Source organism: Hydra viridissima, unplaced genomic scaffold (assembly GCF_058129835.1).
Source record: "Hydra viridissima isolate aposymbiotic clone 2 unplaced genomic scaffold, HvirCarnegie_v1 scaffold_13, whole genome shotgun sequence".
Lineage (NCBI taxonomy): Eukaryota > Metazoa > Cnidaria > Hydrozoa > Anthoathecata > Hydridae > Hydra > Hydra viridissima.
The window spans coordinates 11,264,771-11,283,607 of NW_028324312.1; the positions used below are offsets into that span (position 1 = coordinate 11,264,771).

The following is an 18,837-nucleotide window of genomic DNA, read 5'->3' on the forward strand; positions in this document are numbered from 1 at the left end:
ACTTAATTTAGTTTAGCTCGTCATGTTTTTATAAGAATTAATATATTATTATAAAGAATGCTACGGTTGTTACAAACAAAATCTTTGTGTTAAAGTCTAATGTAACAACACACTACTGTGACTAACCCACTTTTCAGTGTAAAAATATACAATATTTAGTTTCGTAAACTTTTGTTAATAAAAACGTGTTTTACTTAAAAAAATAACTGCAGCGAGTATTTTCAGCTACGAAGCGAAAAATTATTTTACACCGTAACAGAAACGGTAATCCTAAAATTGTTTTACGCCAAAGTTAGGTACCGGCTACTAAGCGAATTTATGCTGGCCTCATCATTTACGTTCAAATGACGCTCTAACGCAATCTCGCAGTTATTTTGCTTCAACTTAACCTGTTTGTAAGGTTAAAAAGTAAAAACAAATAATAACATATTTCCAATAACAGCTAATAAATGATTATTTTACAGCATGAAGAATAGTTCCAGAATAAAACACGATTTAATTTGAAAAAATATTGATTAATATTAAATTAACTCGCTAATTTAAAACTCAAATACAAAATCGATAACAGACAAAAGCTGACTATATACTTTAAGATAAAAATAAGTCTACTTTTTTTACAACTCTTTTGCAGCCATCAGCAGAAAAAAGCCTTTCTTTTTCTGGAATATATTGCAGTTCATCAGCAACCTTTTCAAGAATTTCGTCATTATAAAACTTACCACGTCTTCTAAGTTCTGCTGCTGCACATAGCTTTATATGTTTACGTTCCAGTGGCAGAAAAGGCACATACAAGTCAATTAATCCTGATAAGCAAAACTCGGCATTTTTTAAACCGTCTGGCCTGTTAATTGCATCTTTGGATAAAAGTTGATTTACCTCATCCCTTTTAATATCTTCTCTGCGTTTACCCTTAGCTCTATGGTTTGAAACAAAATTGTTTATTAGATTACCACCATTGTTACTCAAAAGAATGAAAATACTATTGCGATAACTTGCACCATTGATAGAAGAATCTAAGTAGGGCTTTAAAACATCTACAAGACCCTTCTGCATTTTATCTACTTCATCAAATATGAATAATGAGCGTTCGCATTTCTTTGTAGATGATTCAATCAGTTTTTTTAAATCTGCTTGGTATGCTTGCAACTTATCAGGATATTTATAATCATGTGTTGCAATTTTCTTGATAATAAATTTACTTTCAAGCCCTTTTTTGAACAAACATTTCGCAATAATGTCAGATAAAAAGCTTTTACCGCTACCTGTATATCCATAAAAAAGCATTACTAATGGCTTTTTTGAATTTACTTGTTCAAAGTGATTTTTCACAGTTTCAGCAACAATCTCTTGAGCTAAATGCTGCCCATATAGTTCGTTTTTCAAACTAGTGTTTAAGCCTGTGATATTGTACATCAACCAATTTTCATCGCAACATTCATTAAAACGGCAGTAGACTTTAGCTATGGAAAAAATTTTTAGACTTCATGATTATTTTATTTTATCTCGCTTCTACTCATAACTAGTTTGAAGAAAGTTTGTAATTTATATTTTCATAATAAACAAAACTGATTTCTACAGAGTTTGGTAATGATTTCTGCTATATTCAACAAAAACGTTGTTTTTTTTCAATTAATGTAAAGGAGTGTTATGTTAGTTAGAACTTGATGAACTCGAAGTTAGTTGATTATTGCTAGATATTGTGAGGAGGGAGAAAAGTTAAAAACAGCGAAGAGATGTATATTCAGAGACTTATTCACCCCGTTATAAAGAATATATAAACGATATGTAAACGATAACGTAATGAAGAAAAAAAAAGTTAAAAACAGCGATTAAGAAAAGACATACACGCAGAGACTTATTTACCTATCAAGTAAATAAATTATAAGAAGATATAGCAACGAAACAAATAATAATGACGAACTATATAAGTTCAAAAATGAAGTTACGAAGGACTTCTAAATAAAAAAAAAAAGAATAAGAAGAACTCCTTATTGAATAAACAAAAGAAAGAGGGAAAGGTCCTCTTTTTGTCTAAAAAAAGAAGAAGTCTGAATTTTTAAGGAAGATTTTTAAAAAGATTTTTTAGAGAAAGTTTTATCATTAAAAAATTTGAATGTGTTAATAAAACAGAAGAAGAAAAGAAATAAATAGAACTCAGAAAGAAAATTGATTGAAGAAAGGTAAGCAGAAGTTGCGCCATTTTTAAAAAGAAAAAAAAAAAAGAAGAAAGATATTTGTTTAAACCTGGAAGAACTAAAGAGGAGTTATTTAATAAACAGTATCAACAATACAAGTACAGTTAGAGAGTATAACTTGTACATTACAAAGTAAATGAATAAAAGAGATAATTAATATGTAAAATTACCGCCCTCACAATGTGCTAATAATTATGAAAACAGTTACAGCTACATTCACTATTTGCGGAGTTTAACTTATCAGCATTACATGTTTTTCTACCTGATAAAATATAAACCATTAGTTAAGTGTTTAGGCAACTTTTGTAAGATTTGAAAACAAGTTAGTTAATTGTAAAATATTCACCACTTTATTTGGTAAGTAGTTTGGCTTGGTTCAAACCTCAGCTTGGCTAGTTTTAGGATTTCATATTCTGTTTGGTTTCATTTAGTTTTTTCGTAGTTTAATTTAAAATGGTTAACTGTGATTTTAATTGAAATTTCAGAATGTCTTAAGTATATAACAAATATATACTTCGTATTACGGTAAAAAAAAACAGTGTAAAAATGAAATGACTTTACTCCTATTTTTTTATTCGCATTTAATGTTACAGAATACCTTTTCATAGTTCAAGAAACTGCAAGGCCTCAAAACTAGGCTAATCTGTTCTTCTTTTGCTGCCTTAGGAGTATTTTATAATATGAAACTTCGAACATTAGTAAAAAAGTAAGATTGAAGGCAAGTTGGAATCTTTATTACTTCAATAAGCAAAAAGAACACAAAAACAAAGCATGATCTCAACTAATGAACTGAATAAACAGATAAAAGATCGTTCTTTCAAAGCACCTATCTAAACTCTAACCATCCAGGCTAAAATAAAAATTCTGTCTAAAAACTATCAGCTTAATTACAATATATCAATGGACAACATTCCTAATTTTTACCTTTTTCTGGTAATAGCATGAAAATGGCCTAAACTTTCAGCTAGTTAATCTTCCCTTTTAACAAAGCTGATTATTCCAAATTTGAACATAAAACAATTTACCCTAATATTTACAGCTCTGAAAATTATGATAGTTAGGAGCAACAAAGTTTCATCTGCAAAAAAACTCTCCATTATAATACTAAAAATAGGGGACTAATAAGAGACACTATTGACCATAAAACATTTGAAATCCCCGTCAACACTCTAGAAAAATAATTCAAGCAAATCCATTTGCAGCAAGGATAAAAAAGTTGCTACATCTGTGGATCTCTCCAAATTATATTGCCATTCCTGTTATAAGGCCTGAATTGCGAATTATGTAGAAATCCCCACCATTTTGTACATGTAAGTAAATAAATGCTAAATTCTTTAGCTACAAACCGTAACCAAGTTGTCCAAAATGAAGATTACGCTAACCAAAACCTTGGTGTTGCTAAGATAAAAATAGGCCGCGTTGTAACACCTAAAGTGTTTACTGATCATTTGTGGTTGTATATGGTTGTCATAGAAAAATGAATAAATTATTGCGATTGTTCATAAATCTAAAAGAACTCTACAAATAAAACTTTATACAATACGAAACCAATGATGGGGAGTTGGAATATTGAATTCGATTCATGAACTGATTTTTAGCAACCAACTCCCGACTCCAGAGTTGTAATGGTGGCGTACAAGCTAAAGCGTTAGTATGAAAATAAGTTAAAACAACTATAGGACTAGATATTTGATGCAAAAGTTTATTTGAATACACGTGTTCACAACCACTTATCTGCACATAAGAAAGTAAAGAAGTTCAACATCGGTTTTGTCTACCTGAATCTTTTAGATGGTGTAAATATAAAAGAGATTTAGTTTAAAGCACAAACAATATACCATCATGAACATTTCAAGCATTATTACCTACATTAGTAGAACTTAGAGGAGATGATTTATTTTCTAAATGCTTTCATGGAGAGACCCGAAATACCAAAGACGGCTTTAATATTGTAGTATGGTCTTGTTGTCGGAGAAATGCTTTCAAATATAAAAGGTGTATTCGAGAATAATATCAGTTCTACACTAAATTACTTTAATGATGGAGCGAATGTTGTTAACAATGTAAAGATGCAGTTACTAATAAATGGGTGTATAGAAAAAGCAACATATCTTACTACAAAACTGAAGTATTACTGTTTTGTAAATAAAACTAAGAATAAAGGTTAAAAAAATTACGTAACAATTAGGATCCTAGAAAAGAGTCGTCATGGCCAATTAGATAGACAAAAAAAAAGTGAATGTTTCTGATAGCTTTTACATTGATAAATTTATTTTAAAATTGTTTTACTGCTTTTTTAAACTTGGTTTTGTGTTTTTATAGCTTTTAGATTTTTTCTTTTATTTTTGCTGTTTTAAAACTTAATATCTCATGGTTTAAAAAGTTATGGGCTAAATTTTCAAATAATGTTCCTTAATCGTGAGGATTTGAGATAAACTTAAGTAATCACCAAATAAAAGTTTTTTTAAAGTCTGATTATTGATTTTTAATTTTTGTTACTTTTTTGAATTTTGTGTCCTGTGGTATATATTGATGAACTTGAGCACAATCCAAAAATTTGTGCTCAAACGTTCGTTGATTTTAAACAACCATCACATGATTTCGCCTGTGGTAATAAATCACCATCATAAAACCATTTTCGACATAGCCCACTGAAGAAGGGTATGATGATGTTTCAATAGTTTTATATCTAGGTGATATATTTGAGAAGAAGGAAAAAGTAACATTTGATGTTTAACCATCTACAGAGTTAAATAAAGAAATTTTATTTTAATTTAAAGTAGAATTATCGATAGTATATATAATTAGAGAAAATTTTTGAAATGAGCTCCTTCTGCCGTTATGCAGAGTTTCAATCAATCAGATACACTTCTGCATACCTTCTCGCACATCGATGACTGTAGCTCCGCACAGGCTTGCTCGACTCGGCTGGGTAGCTCAACAAGTGTAGAGGGTTTGTCCCTATATACTATATCCTTTAAGTAGCCCCAGAGGAAAAATTTTGAGGGAGTTAGGTCAGGAAAACGAGCAGTCCACTCGATAGGGCCTCTTCTGCTAATCCAAAGACCAGGGAACTTTTGATCGAGCCACTTTCTCACTACAATTGAGTAGTGGGATGGCGCTCCATCTAGTTGAAAGTAGAGACGACGCTGTTTAACTTTAGGCCATAGATTTGTCTTAAAAATTTCCAGATAGGACTCGCCAGTGACAGAACCATCGAAGAAATATGATCCAATAACTCCACCTGAATTCATTTCACACCACAGCATAAGTCCTTCTTTAGATGTGCCGACCTGGAATATTTCATGAAAGTTAGAGTAGGCCAAATAGCACCTATTGCAACGATTTATAACTCCATTCAAAATAAACTGACTCTCACCCGACCACAAAATCTTGTTAATCATACTGGGTTTTTCGAAAAATTGTTTAATAGTGTTTCAGAAAACTGTACTCGTCTATCAAAGTTGTCTTCAGTAAGCTCTTGCACTTTGCTTGGTCTGAAGGGTCAAAGGTCAGATTCTTTAAGGGCATTGTAATACCTGGTCTGTTTCATGCCCAGAGCTGCAGCGCCCTTTCGAATTGAGAGATCGCTCGTTTTCACGAGTTACTCAATAGAGATTAACAAAATTAAAAATCTAAGAAAGGGTAAAAGTCGTACAGGTGAATCAACTTTATCAAAAAAATCACCGCTTAAAGATTTTGAAGAAAAGGCTAAGAACGTTGTTTTATATAGTTTTTCAAAATAAAAATATTAATGAACTTTTTAGTCAGACATTTATTTGAAATGTTGTTATAAAGGATCTAAACAAACAAATTCTTTCAAATTTACATTTAATTGTAAAAGCAGAATCTGCTTTGAAGAATTTTACAAATGTTTTTACATTTGACTTGGTTAGAGAAATGATAAAAAATATGATCCTGAATTTTTTTTAGAATTCATCAAAATTACTTTTTTTTAACTTTTTTTTAAAAAGAAGAAAAATACAGAGGTTAAGCTAGCTTATACACGTATAGTGAATAAAAAAAGTATTTTGTCAAACTTTAAACCGAAATTCTTTTTCATTCAAATTTAGAAACAAATTTACCAATTGACATTGATGATCTGCCCGAAAATTGAAAAATCCGTTTCAAAATCCATTAACGGTATATTTGGATTTGATATGAGGTCATCAATATTTTAAAACTTGGTTCTGAATGAAACAGAGTCATGACAAAAACCCCCAACTTTTGTACAAAGTTTATGTCATAGCGCCAGGATATCTCGTTGAATTCAATGTGACATAAATATTGATGGAGTTCATTTTATCAAAGACGTTGTGGTTCTAAAGTTGATCATTATCTTTATTTGTTTGGAATCAAGTTTAAATAAATCTTGGTTCTGGTGATAACTTTACAGAGAGTGTCCAAATAAAGTTAAATGATGCAGGTACATCCAACTTATTATAGTCTCATTCTATAAGCTACAGGTAAGGTCACTTTCTACTCTTGCTTTTTAAAGTTTATAATTTTCTTCTAATACAACTGCTACTTCTGCCATTCAACAATAAATTCTATGTAGTGTTAGATATCCAGCAGCTGCTAGATTATCTTTCACAACAGCATCTTCATCAGACTTTCTTTTGAGTGTAAGGGTATGTTTAACACAATGCACAGCTTTAAAATAACCTTCACATAGAAATTCAAAAGGTACTTTCAAATTAAATGTACCTTTTGAAAAAGACTTTGAGTATGTTAGACTAGTCTCATTGCAAAACCTGTTTTGACTGCAATTGATAATGCTGTTGATGTATCTTTATGCTATAGATGATTGAATCCATGAAACTAGTATGTTTTAGCAAACTAAATATAGTTGTACATTGAGGAGGTTGGTTTATATATTCAATCTATTGACTTCTAGTTCATACTTAACAATCCTGAAAAAATACATCAAACCGCTATTAGTAAAACTGGTATTATCAGCAATAGCATAATCATCGTTATTAGCATTAGTTAACGTACCTTCAAATATGAGATAACTCTCACTTGGATGAGTATCTTGTAACTTAATATTCATATGTTTATCATTAGGGCTACTTTGTTTTGTGCCTTTTTCTAGTTCAGAGGTTGACATTTAATGAGTCTATACTTTCGTCTTTTTGAGGAGTTTCAGTAAAACTTGAAATGTCCGTATTTTATTGTATATAAAAATATTTCATCTTTTTGTAAACCCATTAAATAACCCAAATCTAAGGAAATATTTTTGTTATTTATCGTTGATATGTAGGCTTTGAAGGCTGGTAGAACCAAATAACATTTCTGATTAGCTTTTGCATAAACCTTGTCATCATACAATATAGTTTTCTCCAAAGCTTTCCAATTTTATATAATTATTTACGCATACTTCTATATCTTTCATCTCCTCCATTTTTTGTTCTGATATCCATGGTTTGTCTCTGTAACTTCGAGTAACTTCGTATCAGGATTCACTCATTACTATTGAAGATGTATCGATATAATTACAATAATTGCGATGGAATTCCATATGGTCAATATTAAAATAAAAATACTTTTCATAAAACTCAACTGGTCTCTCTTCACTTTGAGATATTCAAAGACCAAATGATCTCTTATGTAATCTGTAGTAAAGACATTCTTTTTACAAAACTTAATTAAAACACAAGTTATGTTGAATGAAAAACAAAGTTCAAATGAAAAACAGAAAGTTTGCAATTCTTTTTTCTAAACTCCATTCAAGACTCTTTTCTTTTCATTAATATCTTCTCTCCCTTTACAGATGAGTGATGCTTTTTCATCTTCAACCATCATTCTTGGTTTACTCTACATTATTTCTTTCCTCATCTGTTTATACTATCTCATTTTACTTAGCACTATAGAAAAATCGTCTTGTGAAACAAAATTATGACATTGAGCTTTTGAAGGAACATCGCAAATATTACTCATTTTTGTTTCTGATTATGTTTTTAGCTTTACATGCTTTTCAGCTTTCTTATTACATTTTTACTAATTAATTCACCTACAATGCACTGAAATCCCAAATCAAAAGCTGCTGCTTCAATAGCTGCTAATACTGGGTCTACAACAATATTGGATAATAGACTAGCACTATCAACACCTAATCCTAAAAATATAGTAGTAAATGTTGAATCAGTATTACTAATTCTATTTGAAGTTCTCTGTTGTTTTTTAGTCAACTTTTCTCTGATGGCTAGCTCATATTCTACCAAACGTTTAATTTTATTAATCCTTGGCAATCTCTAACCAGATTCAAGAGCACAATCATTGTTTATTTTTTTGTTAGTTCCAATATAGCCTTGTCCAAAGCACTTTTAGCAGTTCGAAGTGTTGGATCAACTTTTGTTAATTATTTCATTTTACTTAAACGAAAGAAAAATTTTTTACATTAGCGTTCTGAGCCATTGCTCTTTCAAGGTGCTTTAAATAATACAGCATACAAATAACTTCACCCTTTTCAGTTATTAGGTCCATATCAGAGTGGTTCTGAATGGTGATATCAATATCATTAACACTTTCAAGTAAAGTCTCACTTTCTAAAGTCACTCTACTTATTGAAAAATATTTTAAATAAGTCATCAACATTCCTCTAGATCATGATTATATGGTGTATCCATATGCATAAAAAAATATATATATATCCGTAGTTGTTCCACCAGGCTTTGTGTATTGTTTTCTCTCGTTTTAATCTCCAATGAAAATGGTGATAACTTTAATGCAACATATATAATAAATGTAAAATCTTCCTTGAAATATTTTTTTCCTTTTTATTATTAATTTTTAATAACTTTTTTCTTTCTGCTTTAGATTCGTTAATTATTTGTTGAACTCGGATATTTAGATTAGAATTTTGACCTTCAATATTTAACTTTTCAAAGTTTCTGTAAAACTTCTTTTCTTACTTTTAAGTTTGTAAATATATTTATCTCTTGGATGTAAAAATGATATTCAGATGTTTGAACAAGAATATTTTTCATATACTCTTTTAGTATTTAACATATCATATCTAACATTTAAATTGGTAAAATTTTTTGAATGTTTTCAAAATGCCTCAAACAGGAAACAATGAAGATAACCGAAAAGTTGTCTGCTTTATATGTTTTCAAAAGTCTCTACCTGAATTAACTGAAATTGTTAAACAAAAAGAATCGCAAGTTTTGAAAAAGAATATTGATTTTGAAGATGCACGTGTCCTAAAAGTGTTTGTGAAAGTTGTAGATTAACCATTAGAATGCTAAGTGATGGGCATTCTGCTCCATTTTCAGAGCTTTTTGATTTTGAGTCTATAAAACTATCCAAAGTAACACGGGCAACTACAATTTGTGAATGTTTAATATGCGGCGTTGCAAGAGTTGAAGGAAAAACAATTCATCCAATGACCGCAACAAGCAGTTCAGATAATAAAAAAACAACTGCCTAAGGTAGAGAAAAATTGTTTAAGCTGTGTGTCTAGTGTCAGGAAGGGCAGGAATCTATATGAGTAAATATTAGAAAACTAGGTGGCTGCTAAAACTATAAACTATAGCCTAACATGTTCTCTGTACAGTTCCAGCTTCTCCAAAGGAACAATTTATCTCCGTCAAGCTTATTATATCAATTATTTTCTAGTCCAATTTGGTAGAAATGTAATTTATTACCAAGCATCAGATATCACTTTAAAGTAGCAGAGCAAGTTCAAGCATTACAGCAGAATATATGGTACAAATTCGAGTCAATAACAAAAACTTTAAGTTGGCATCCACATTAAATAACTTTAGTGGCAAAAAACTATTTGAAACAAATTTTCTTGAAAAATTGCAAAAGTTATCCGAAGGAGGATTTAAAGGTGAGCTTAGGGATCATAACTCAGACTTTTCTAAATTAGAAACATCATTATTCTCAAAAATTAGCACCAAGATAGTGCTAAAGTTTCCGGTGTTAGTCAACATTTGCTTGTTTCAATTTGCAAGGACTTGCCTGAAACTTATGCCACACTCAAAATTTTGATAGATCTTGTGCATACAGATGAGCTACAATTATGTTGTTGGTGCAACATCAGTTCTAGAGATCTGCATCAAACAGGGTCCCCAAGAACTATTGGATCAATCAAAAAACAATAAACGTCACTGCCAGAAAAGAAATCAAAGTAGCAAAATATTTTGAAAACACGGTGAACCGTGTTTTCAAAATATTTTCATGATAATTTAAAGATAAAATTATTTTTTTTAATGATAAAAATCCTAAAGTAAGTAATTGGCTTATGACCAAAGTAAGTGGAGCAAATTTAAAGCATCCACTTACTTTGGTCAAAAGCCAATTATTTATAAGGATTTTTATCATTAAATAAAGAGCTTTAACAGAAAAATTATTGCTACTAGTCTCTTAAAAATGTGATGTTTCTAATCCTTTTAAACTAAAAATAAATTTTGTCTTAAATTAATATTTATCAAATACCTGTTAAACAAGATGTTAAAATATCTTTGTTAAAAAGTTAGTAAACAATGTCTTTGATATACTTAAAAGAAAATGAAACAATAAATATGTCGAAAAAATGCAAAACTGAGTTGTCATTTAGGCTATAAAAAAACCTTACTTTTGGTTAAATTTTAAATGTAAACTTCTCTGGCATACCTTAATGCCTGATTTCAAGGCATACATTTTTGTAAACTACAAAGTATATTCTTTCAACAACCGAAAGGATCTACTCGGGTCATAAGGTTAGGGCTATATACGATTTCGGGGAACAGTAATCCCACCGAAGGGTTTCTTTAGAACATATTTTGAAGATTAACGGGTCGTATTCATAGGATGTGTCTTTTGTAGTCAATATGACATCTTAAACCATCATAAACCTCTGCTGGTTTTTCATTACTTAAATCTATGCATTCCGATACTAAATACTCTTTTAAATCATTTAAGCACATAGCAATACCTATTAAATACTTCATTTGAATATTAATATATATCTTGTAAGCATTCTTTCGCTACTAAAAACCATATCATAAAAATCTAATTTAACTCATCATCATTACCACCAAAATTATACCAGTTACAAGTTTGTTTAAATTATATCTATATTCAATATTAAAATAGTAAACATCAATTGCAGTATAAACAGCTAAATTTGAGTTTTGCATATAATACATCTTTTGTTATTTTATAACTAATTGTTACCTAATTCAATTTATTGGATAATTATACATACCGATGTATGTATAATTATCCAGTAATATGTAAATATAATTATATTTACATATAATTGGATAATTATATAATTGGATTATATGTAAATATATAAACTATTTAACCAATAAGTAAATTGTTCCAATTGTTCTTTATCCACAGTAATAGAAGCATCTCCATATCCTCCACTACCATCAATTTAATCGCATTTTTGTTCACCTGTCATTTCTTCATCTTAATGAATTTTGTAAAGAATTCTGCACCAAAAATATTATAATACTACGCCATTGACGCTATGTAATAGCATAAAAAAACTCCGTTTCTTTATCAATGAATTCTTCAGGACACAAATGAATATAAGTAAGTCACAACTTTTCCAGACTTGAATATATCTTGAATTCTTTTCTTTTCCATTTCAGAAATAGAAAGCTTTTACATTAATATATTCCATTGCTTATTCTTTTCCATACATATTTATTTCTTTAATTCAATTTCTGGCGCAAATATATTTTATATATAAAATATGTAAAATTTTTCTTTAGCAATAGTTTTAAGATCTTTAATTTTTGTGAACTTTAACAGCTATTACATTTTAGTTCATTAATCATACTTTAATAACACTTTATACGATATCTAACATTTTAATTAATATTAAAATGTTAGAAATCCCACTAAAAAGCTAAAAAGCGAAAAAGTAAAATAAAAAATAAAGATCTAAGGATTTTTTAAATTTTTTATGTTATGCCAATTGCTGAGTTTCTAAGTTATAAAAAATGGCTTAGAAGAAGCTAAATAAAGTTGTCGTCATTGATCAAAATAGTAAAGTAATAAACGGAGAGGATTGATGTGGTATATTTGATGCTATTTACTTTCTAGAATCATGTTTTTGTAAGTTATAATTTAAATTGTAAACAAGAAATGGGAATAGCTGAATGACGGTTTGTTTAATAATAAATCTAAAGAAAGTATGCAAAAAGATTTATATTATAAGAAGAGACAATTCAGAATTAAACTTAATCCTTCGAAATTGGTCGACAAAAATTGATTATACAAATATGCAGGTGTTAGCTAGGAAACTTTCCACTCATTTCCAAACTGAGACTCAAAATAATTACTACAAGTATTCACGAAATGCTTGAGCAACATTATAAGTGATTTACATACCAGAGGGAAGTTATGAGTGGGTTGTTTTTCTAAAAGCACTAAACAAAAGCTGGCTAGGAAAATAAAGAAAGTGCAACTCTATTTTTAACAGCCATATGGATGAGCTGTTTTCTGAATACTTTTGTTTTCATCGTAACTGTAATTTTTAAATCAGAAAAGTATTGTCAAAGTGATTGTTGTTCAATTATATATATATATATATATATATATATATATATATATATATATATATATATATATATATATATATATATATATATATATATAAAACGAAGAAACAACAACTATGTATGGTACTTAAAGTTTCATGCCTAGCGGCTATCATCAGCCATGAAATACAAATCAAAAATCTATAAAAACCGTTACAAATTGCAAAAATTACTGTATCGTGTGCTCTGACGTCATATTAGGAAAAAGAGGAGGAAAAGAAAGAAAGAAAGAAAGAAAGAAAGAAAGAAAGAAAGAAAGAAAGAAAGAAAGGAATAAAGAAGTAAAGAAATGAAAGAAAGCAATAGAGAAATAAAGAAAAGAAAAGAAAGAAAAGAAAAAAAGGAAAGAAAAGAAAAGAAAAGAAAAGAAAAGAAAAGAAAAGGAAAGAAAGGAAAGAAAGAAAAGAAAGAAAAGAAAGAAAAGAACGAAAAGAAAGAAAAGAAAAGAAAGAAATAATATAGGCCTAGTCACCAGTATCAAATTTCGAAAGAAGAAATTTATTTCTATGCCTGCATTTTGAAACCAACTCGTTCTTCTTATTCAATAAGGTACCTTCATTAAACATAATAATCATGTACTTCTCATGCAGGCATAGCATGCAACATTTTGTGGCCGGGTTGTACGATTTGCAATGTTTGATTATCTTCCACTTAACGATAGGTGTGAAATTTTCTTCTTTCATTTTCCATATTTCTTTCGATAGTTCTGTGTCGTTCTTATATTTTTCAATGTTAAAGGATTTTTGGTGGTTCGCATACCTTAGTTTGAAAGGTGTTTCGCTGATGCCGTAATATATTTTATCTTTCATTACTGGGTTGCTGGAAGAGATGGTGGCTTGGTAGACTATGTTTTTTGCAAGACAATTTTGATGTAAAGGACACTTAGTTTTATTGATGCAATTACAGGTTTTTTCTGTAATGTTGGGGTTTTTTTGCTGCTGGTTTTTTTGCTGCTGGTTTTTTTGTAGAATGCTTTGGTTGTGGGAATTTATGATGTCTTTTATGTTCGGCATGCAGCTGTAGCTCACTTTAATGTAATTTCTATTGAAAATCTTATGGAGTTTGTGGGTAACTGGGAAATGTTTGTCGACCAGGTTTAAAAACCGCTTTCCTATATTTGTGCAAACATTATTGCTGTAAGGAGGATTGAACCAGATAATTCTTCGCTTACGACTTTTGTTATTAACAGGTTGTAAATTGGGGATGTATATAAGCTTTTGGTTGTAACCTGATTTTTCTAAGGCTTCCTCATACATGTAAGAAGAATTTCTGAAGATTTGTTCGCTAGATGAATTGGCAGACAATCGTAGTTCGATGGAATGCGGGATCTGCTTTAAAATGTTAGGAGGATGGTTGGATTCAGCATGAATATAGCTTAAAACATTTTCAGGTTTACTATAAGGCCGGAAAGAGCAGTCATTGAGGTTTAAAGTGACATCAAGATAATTGACAATTTTCAAATTACATTGGATGGAAATAAGTAAGCCATTGTCTTTGAAGATTTGAACAAAGTGCTTTTTTATTCTTTCCATTTGCGTGCCGCTGGTGTTTTTAAATATAGCTAAACCATCGTCTCGATATAGTCCAAAATCAGCTTTGTTGTAATGTTGCGATAGTTGGAAAAGTAGGAAAATGCCAACAAGTTCACAAACCTCGGCACCGTCAAAAGCACCCATGGTAACATCAAACAAACCGCTTTTCTTTTTAACCCAAACTTGATTGTTATTAAAGAGTATCGATTTTCTTGCATGTTTGATAATCATTTTTTGATCATTATTAATTGTTACGTGCTTCCCAGCAAAGCTAATTGCGTTGTTTAAAAGATTTTCATTGATTGAAGGGTAGAAGTCATTTATGTCAAAGATAAGAAACTTATACAGGTGTTTATCAGTGATTATCTTAAACCAATCAGTGACATTTTGCGTACATATCCATTGATTGAGACCAAGTATACGTTTGATATCATGGTTTATTTTTGATAGTATATTTTTACTGATTCTTCCAATTTCATTTTTAGCAGGGTTTAGTAGTCTGACTGTAGGGTTGTTTATAAAGTTCTCTTTGTGGTCATTCAGGGTTAAAAAACAGTTAGATGTTCCATTTATTTCAATTTTGTTAAAAACTTCGTGGTTTCTTAAAATTCTTTTGGTTTCTATATTTACTTGGTCTTTTATTATTGGATCGGCTTTTTAGTATGAAGACGTTATAGCACTTGTGAGTAAATTATTATATTCGTCTTTAGACAACATATACATGTTTGATGTTTTGTCAGCGTGGGTTAGTGTTTTGTTTGATTTTCGTAAGTTCATTATGTCATCATTTAGCTTTGTTTGGAAGTTGGATCTTATTTTACGGAACTTGATGTTTTTGACTAGATCTAATAAATCGTTTTCAAAAGGTGTCATTTCTTTAACTTGTTGTGGGCACTTCTCGGTGTTAATTCCGAAAGTTTCAGACCTATTGTTTTCTTTGTTCTTTAAGTTTTTGTTGTTGTAAAAAATTGCTTTCCATCTCATTCTTTTTATCATCAGTTCTGTTTTCTTTAGCAATTGTAATCTGTAATTTTTTTCAGATGGTATTGGAATATTTTTGATTGAGTATCTAAAGTTTATTTTCTCCATTGATTTGACGACTTGAGTAGAGTGCTCAACAGAAGGAGCGAATATTGCTATTTCAAGTTGTATTATTTTCAAATACAATATCTCTTGTTCGTATAAGAGTGCTCAATATTTTGTATAAATAGAGCAATATATATATATAAAACGAAGAAACAACAACTATGTATGGTACTTAAAGTTTCATGCCTAGCGGCAATCATCAGCCATGAAATACAAATCAAAAATCTATAAAAACCGTTACAAATTGCAAAAATTACTGTATCGTGTGCTCTGACGTCATATTAGGAAAAAGAGGAGGAAAAGAAAGAAAGAAAGAAAGAAAGAAAAAAGAAAGAAAGAAAGAAAGAAAGAAAGAAAGGAATAAAGAAGTAAAGAAATGAAAGAAAGCAATAGAGAAATAAAGAAAAGAAAAGAAAGAAAAGAAAAAAAGGAAAGAAAAGAAAAGAAAAGAAAAGAAAAGGAAAGAAAGGAAAGAAAGAAAAGAAAGAAAAGAAAGAAAAGAAAGAAAAGAAAGAAAGAAAAGAAGGGAAAGAAAGAAAAAAAGAAAGAAAAAAAGAAAGAAAAGAAAAGACTTTTCTTTTCTTTCTTTCTTTCTTTCTTTCTTTCTTTCCTTTCTTTTCTTTCTTTCTTTTCGTTCTTTTCTTTCTTTTCTTTCTTTCCTTTCTTTCCTTTTCTTTTCTTTTCTTTTCTTTTCTTTTCTTTTCTTTTCTTTCCTTTTTTTCTTTTCTTTCTTTTCTTTTCTTTATTTCTCTATTGCTTTCTTTCATTTCTTTACTTCTTTATTCCTTTCTTTCTTTCTTTCTTTCTTTCTTTCTTTCTTTCTTTCTTTCTTTCTTTCTTTTCCTCCTCTTTTTCCTAATATGACGTCAGAGCACACGATACAGTAATTTTTGCAATTTGTAACGGTTTTTATAGATTTTTGATTTGTATTTCATGGCTGATGATTGCCGCTAGGCATGAAACTTTAAGTACCATACATAGTTGTTGTTTCTTCGTTTTATATATATATATTGCTCTATTTATACAAAATATTGAGCACTCTTATACGAACAAGAGATATTGTATTTGAAAATAATACAACTTGAAATAGCTATATATATATATATATATATATATATATATATATATATATAGAGAGAGAGAGAGAGAGAGAGAGAGAGAGAGAGAAAGAAAGAAAGAGCTTCTAGATTTCCAGTACAGACTTATAAATATTTGGAGGCCTACTTACCATATGACGCTTTATCGTTGAGGACTTTGATTTGAGATATATAACTGGAACCAGAGTGTTGTCTTAACGAAACTAATAAAAAAGCATTTGACCATTTTTTTCTACTCTAGCTTTCATCTTAATTCAAAATAAAATAATTTTTAGGATCATTCGGGCTGTTAAAAAAAATTTAAATTTAAAAGTATAAGCCCACATTAACCAAGTCAGTTTCTTAAATATATTCTTGGCTTAAATGTATTCAAACTAACCTATTTTGTATTTCAAAAAACTATTAAATAGGCTAGTTTGCTAATTTATAATCTGACCGCAAAAAAGTGATAAAAGTTTATACAAACTAAGTTTAATGAAAGCTTTGGCTATCGAAATCATTAACACACTATCGCAATCCAAAAGTAAAGATATACTATCCCGCTCTTTCAGTTTTTATCCCTTGAAAAGATGTTCAAGTACATGTATATGCATCGTCACGCAGAATAGGTACCTATATAATGAGAGAGGATATCCATTCAACCATCACTCTCACAAACAAATAGTTCCAGAGTAAAGAAACACCCAAATCTTTTAAAAATACTGCATCATAAGTAAAGACTATTTCTTTTTTTTTTTTTTTTTTTTTTTTAGGTGCCCCCAAGAAGATCCAACGATCTTGTCACAGGGCACACCGCGGAAGTGCATTTAACTAGGAAGTTCACGCCTCCTTCCTTACCGTGACACGAAAATATGTCCATAGCTCGTATTGAACCTGGAGCTCCTTGCTTATTATGCAAGCGCTCTAACCACTGCGCCACGGCCGCACTTTCTCTGATTCAATTAATTTCTCTGATTCAATTAAGATTAGAAGAACACTTCAAACTTCCTACATTGTTGTCAAGCATTGCTACCTGGATTAAAAAAAGACATTTGATGAAAATCAATGAGCAAACTATCTTTTATAAACAAAAACAACTTAATCTACCTCAAGATCTATTCCAAAACATAACCTGCTCAATTATTTTTTCAGACTTACGTGGGGGACTGGAGAAGATATATATTTAGAGAAAAACCAACATTCTTGAAATTGTACCTGTGAAGCCAAAACATGAAGAAGAAACAAAAATATTGTCATTTTTTAGCGTATTTAAATGACAATACGTAGCGATAGCAAATGATTTTACATATAAAATATGTTGTGTTTTTTGTGTTTAGTAAATATTTCTTTCAAAAAGAAAAAAAAAAGAAAGAAGAGGGATGGAACATATCGCTGGTTTGCCAAGTTCACGCACTAAGTGTAATGTCATAAACATTTATTTAACCACACGATGAGGTCTAGTTTTATTACTGCAATTAATATATGGTATCAAGTTTGTAATTATTATCTAATTTTTCGTTGCGGATAATTGCCAATTATGTCAGATTTAGTATAAATAACCCTATTTTCTTAATAAGAATTTATATAAAAAGAAATATTCACAAGAGTAACATTTGCTTAAAGTAAAGATGCCCAACTAAACGTTCTCTTAATTATCATGTGCCTAGTATCCCATTTAAAAAGATACTACTCTTGTTGTCATTATAATAATATAAAAATTATATTGCCTGTATCTATTCTCACTAAAAGTTTTTACACTTTTTCACAAAATAGTAAGTGTCAGAATAACTATCGCGCATTTGCACTAGGCCTACTATTTCATGTTAGATATTGTACTTTTACATAAAGGTGATCTAGCAAACTAGCTTACATAATTTATGCGTAGGTTTTGTTCTTTAGTTTTATATAATAAGCATTAGAACCTATTGATAATTCTGTAGCTTTATAGCTGTTTTACTAATACTTAGTATAACCAAACCAACAACAAAAAAAAATTTACATACCGCCTGTGTAAATAGCTCCAGCACCAAATAAACCAAATGCAGTCAATGTAACTGGGTCAAATGAATACGCAAACTTCAAAGAAACTAATAAGGTTATCAACTTTAGTTTTCCTACCATCTTGAATTGAGTTTCTATTTACTACAATTTATTCCTAAAGAGAGAAGTCATTAAGATGATTTTCAAAAATGATCTTAAAATAAAACTTTGTAAATAATGCATTTTGTAAACGATTAAGAAAAGTGAGGTTAATGCTATCGAATGTTAAATTTATTTTAAAAAAAAAATCTTTTAGTTTCTTTAGCGCATATTCACGCAATTTTTAAAAATGAAACCGGAAACACGTAGCATCCAATTGCGAACATTTTCTTAGTAAAACACTTATTCTAAGAAGGAAACA

General features: G+C 29.7%; 1 protein-coding gene across 1 annotated transcript; it reads right to left on the reverse strand.

The window, feature by feature from the left end:
- Positions 1-422: 422 nt before the first annotated feature.
- Positions 423-18,606, reverse strand: LOC149880505 (torsin-like protein). The gene is made up of 2 exons (XM_090069909.1): positions 18,440-18,606; positions 423-1,460 (listed from the first exon to the last, which is right to left on the reverse strand). Exons 1-2 carry the CDS (start codon positions 18,555-18,557, stop codon positions 589-591), a joined length of 990 nt encoding a protein of 329 aa, XP_089926035.1. The 5' UTR covers positions 18,558-18,606; the 3' UTR covers positions 423-588.
- Between the last annotated feature and the right edge of the window lie 231 nt (positions 18,607-18,837).

Excerpts from the sequence above, each read along its gene's own strand:
- LOC149880505 (XM_090069909.1), bottom strand. The coding sequence starts at position 18,557 with ATGGTAGGAAAACTAAAGTTGATAACCTTATTAGTTTCTTTGAAGTTT. Across the intron at positions 1,461-18,439 it reads TGGAGCTATTTACACAGGCG|CTAAAGTCTACTGCCGTTTT; the intron begins GTATGTAAATTT and ends TTTTTTCCATAG.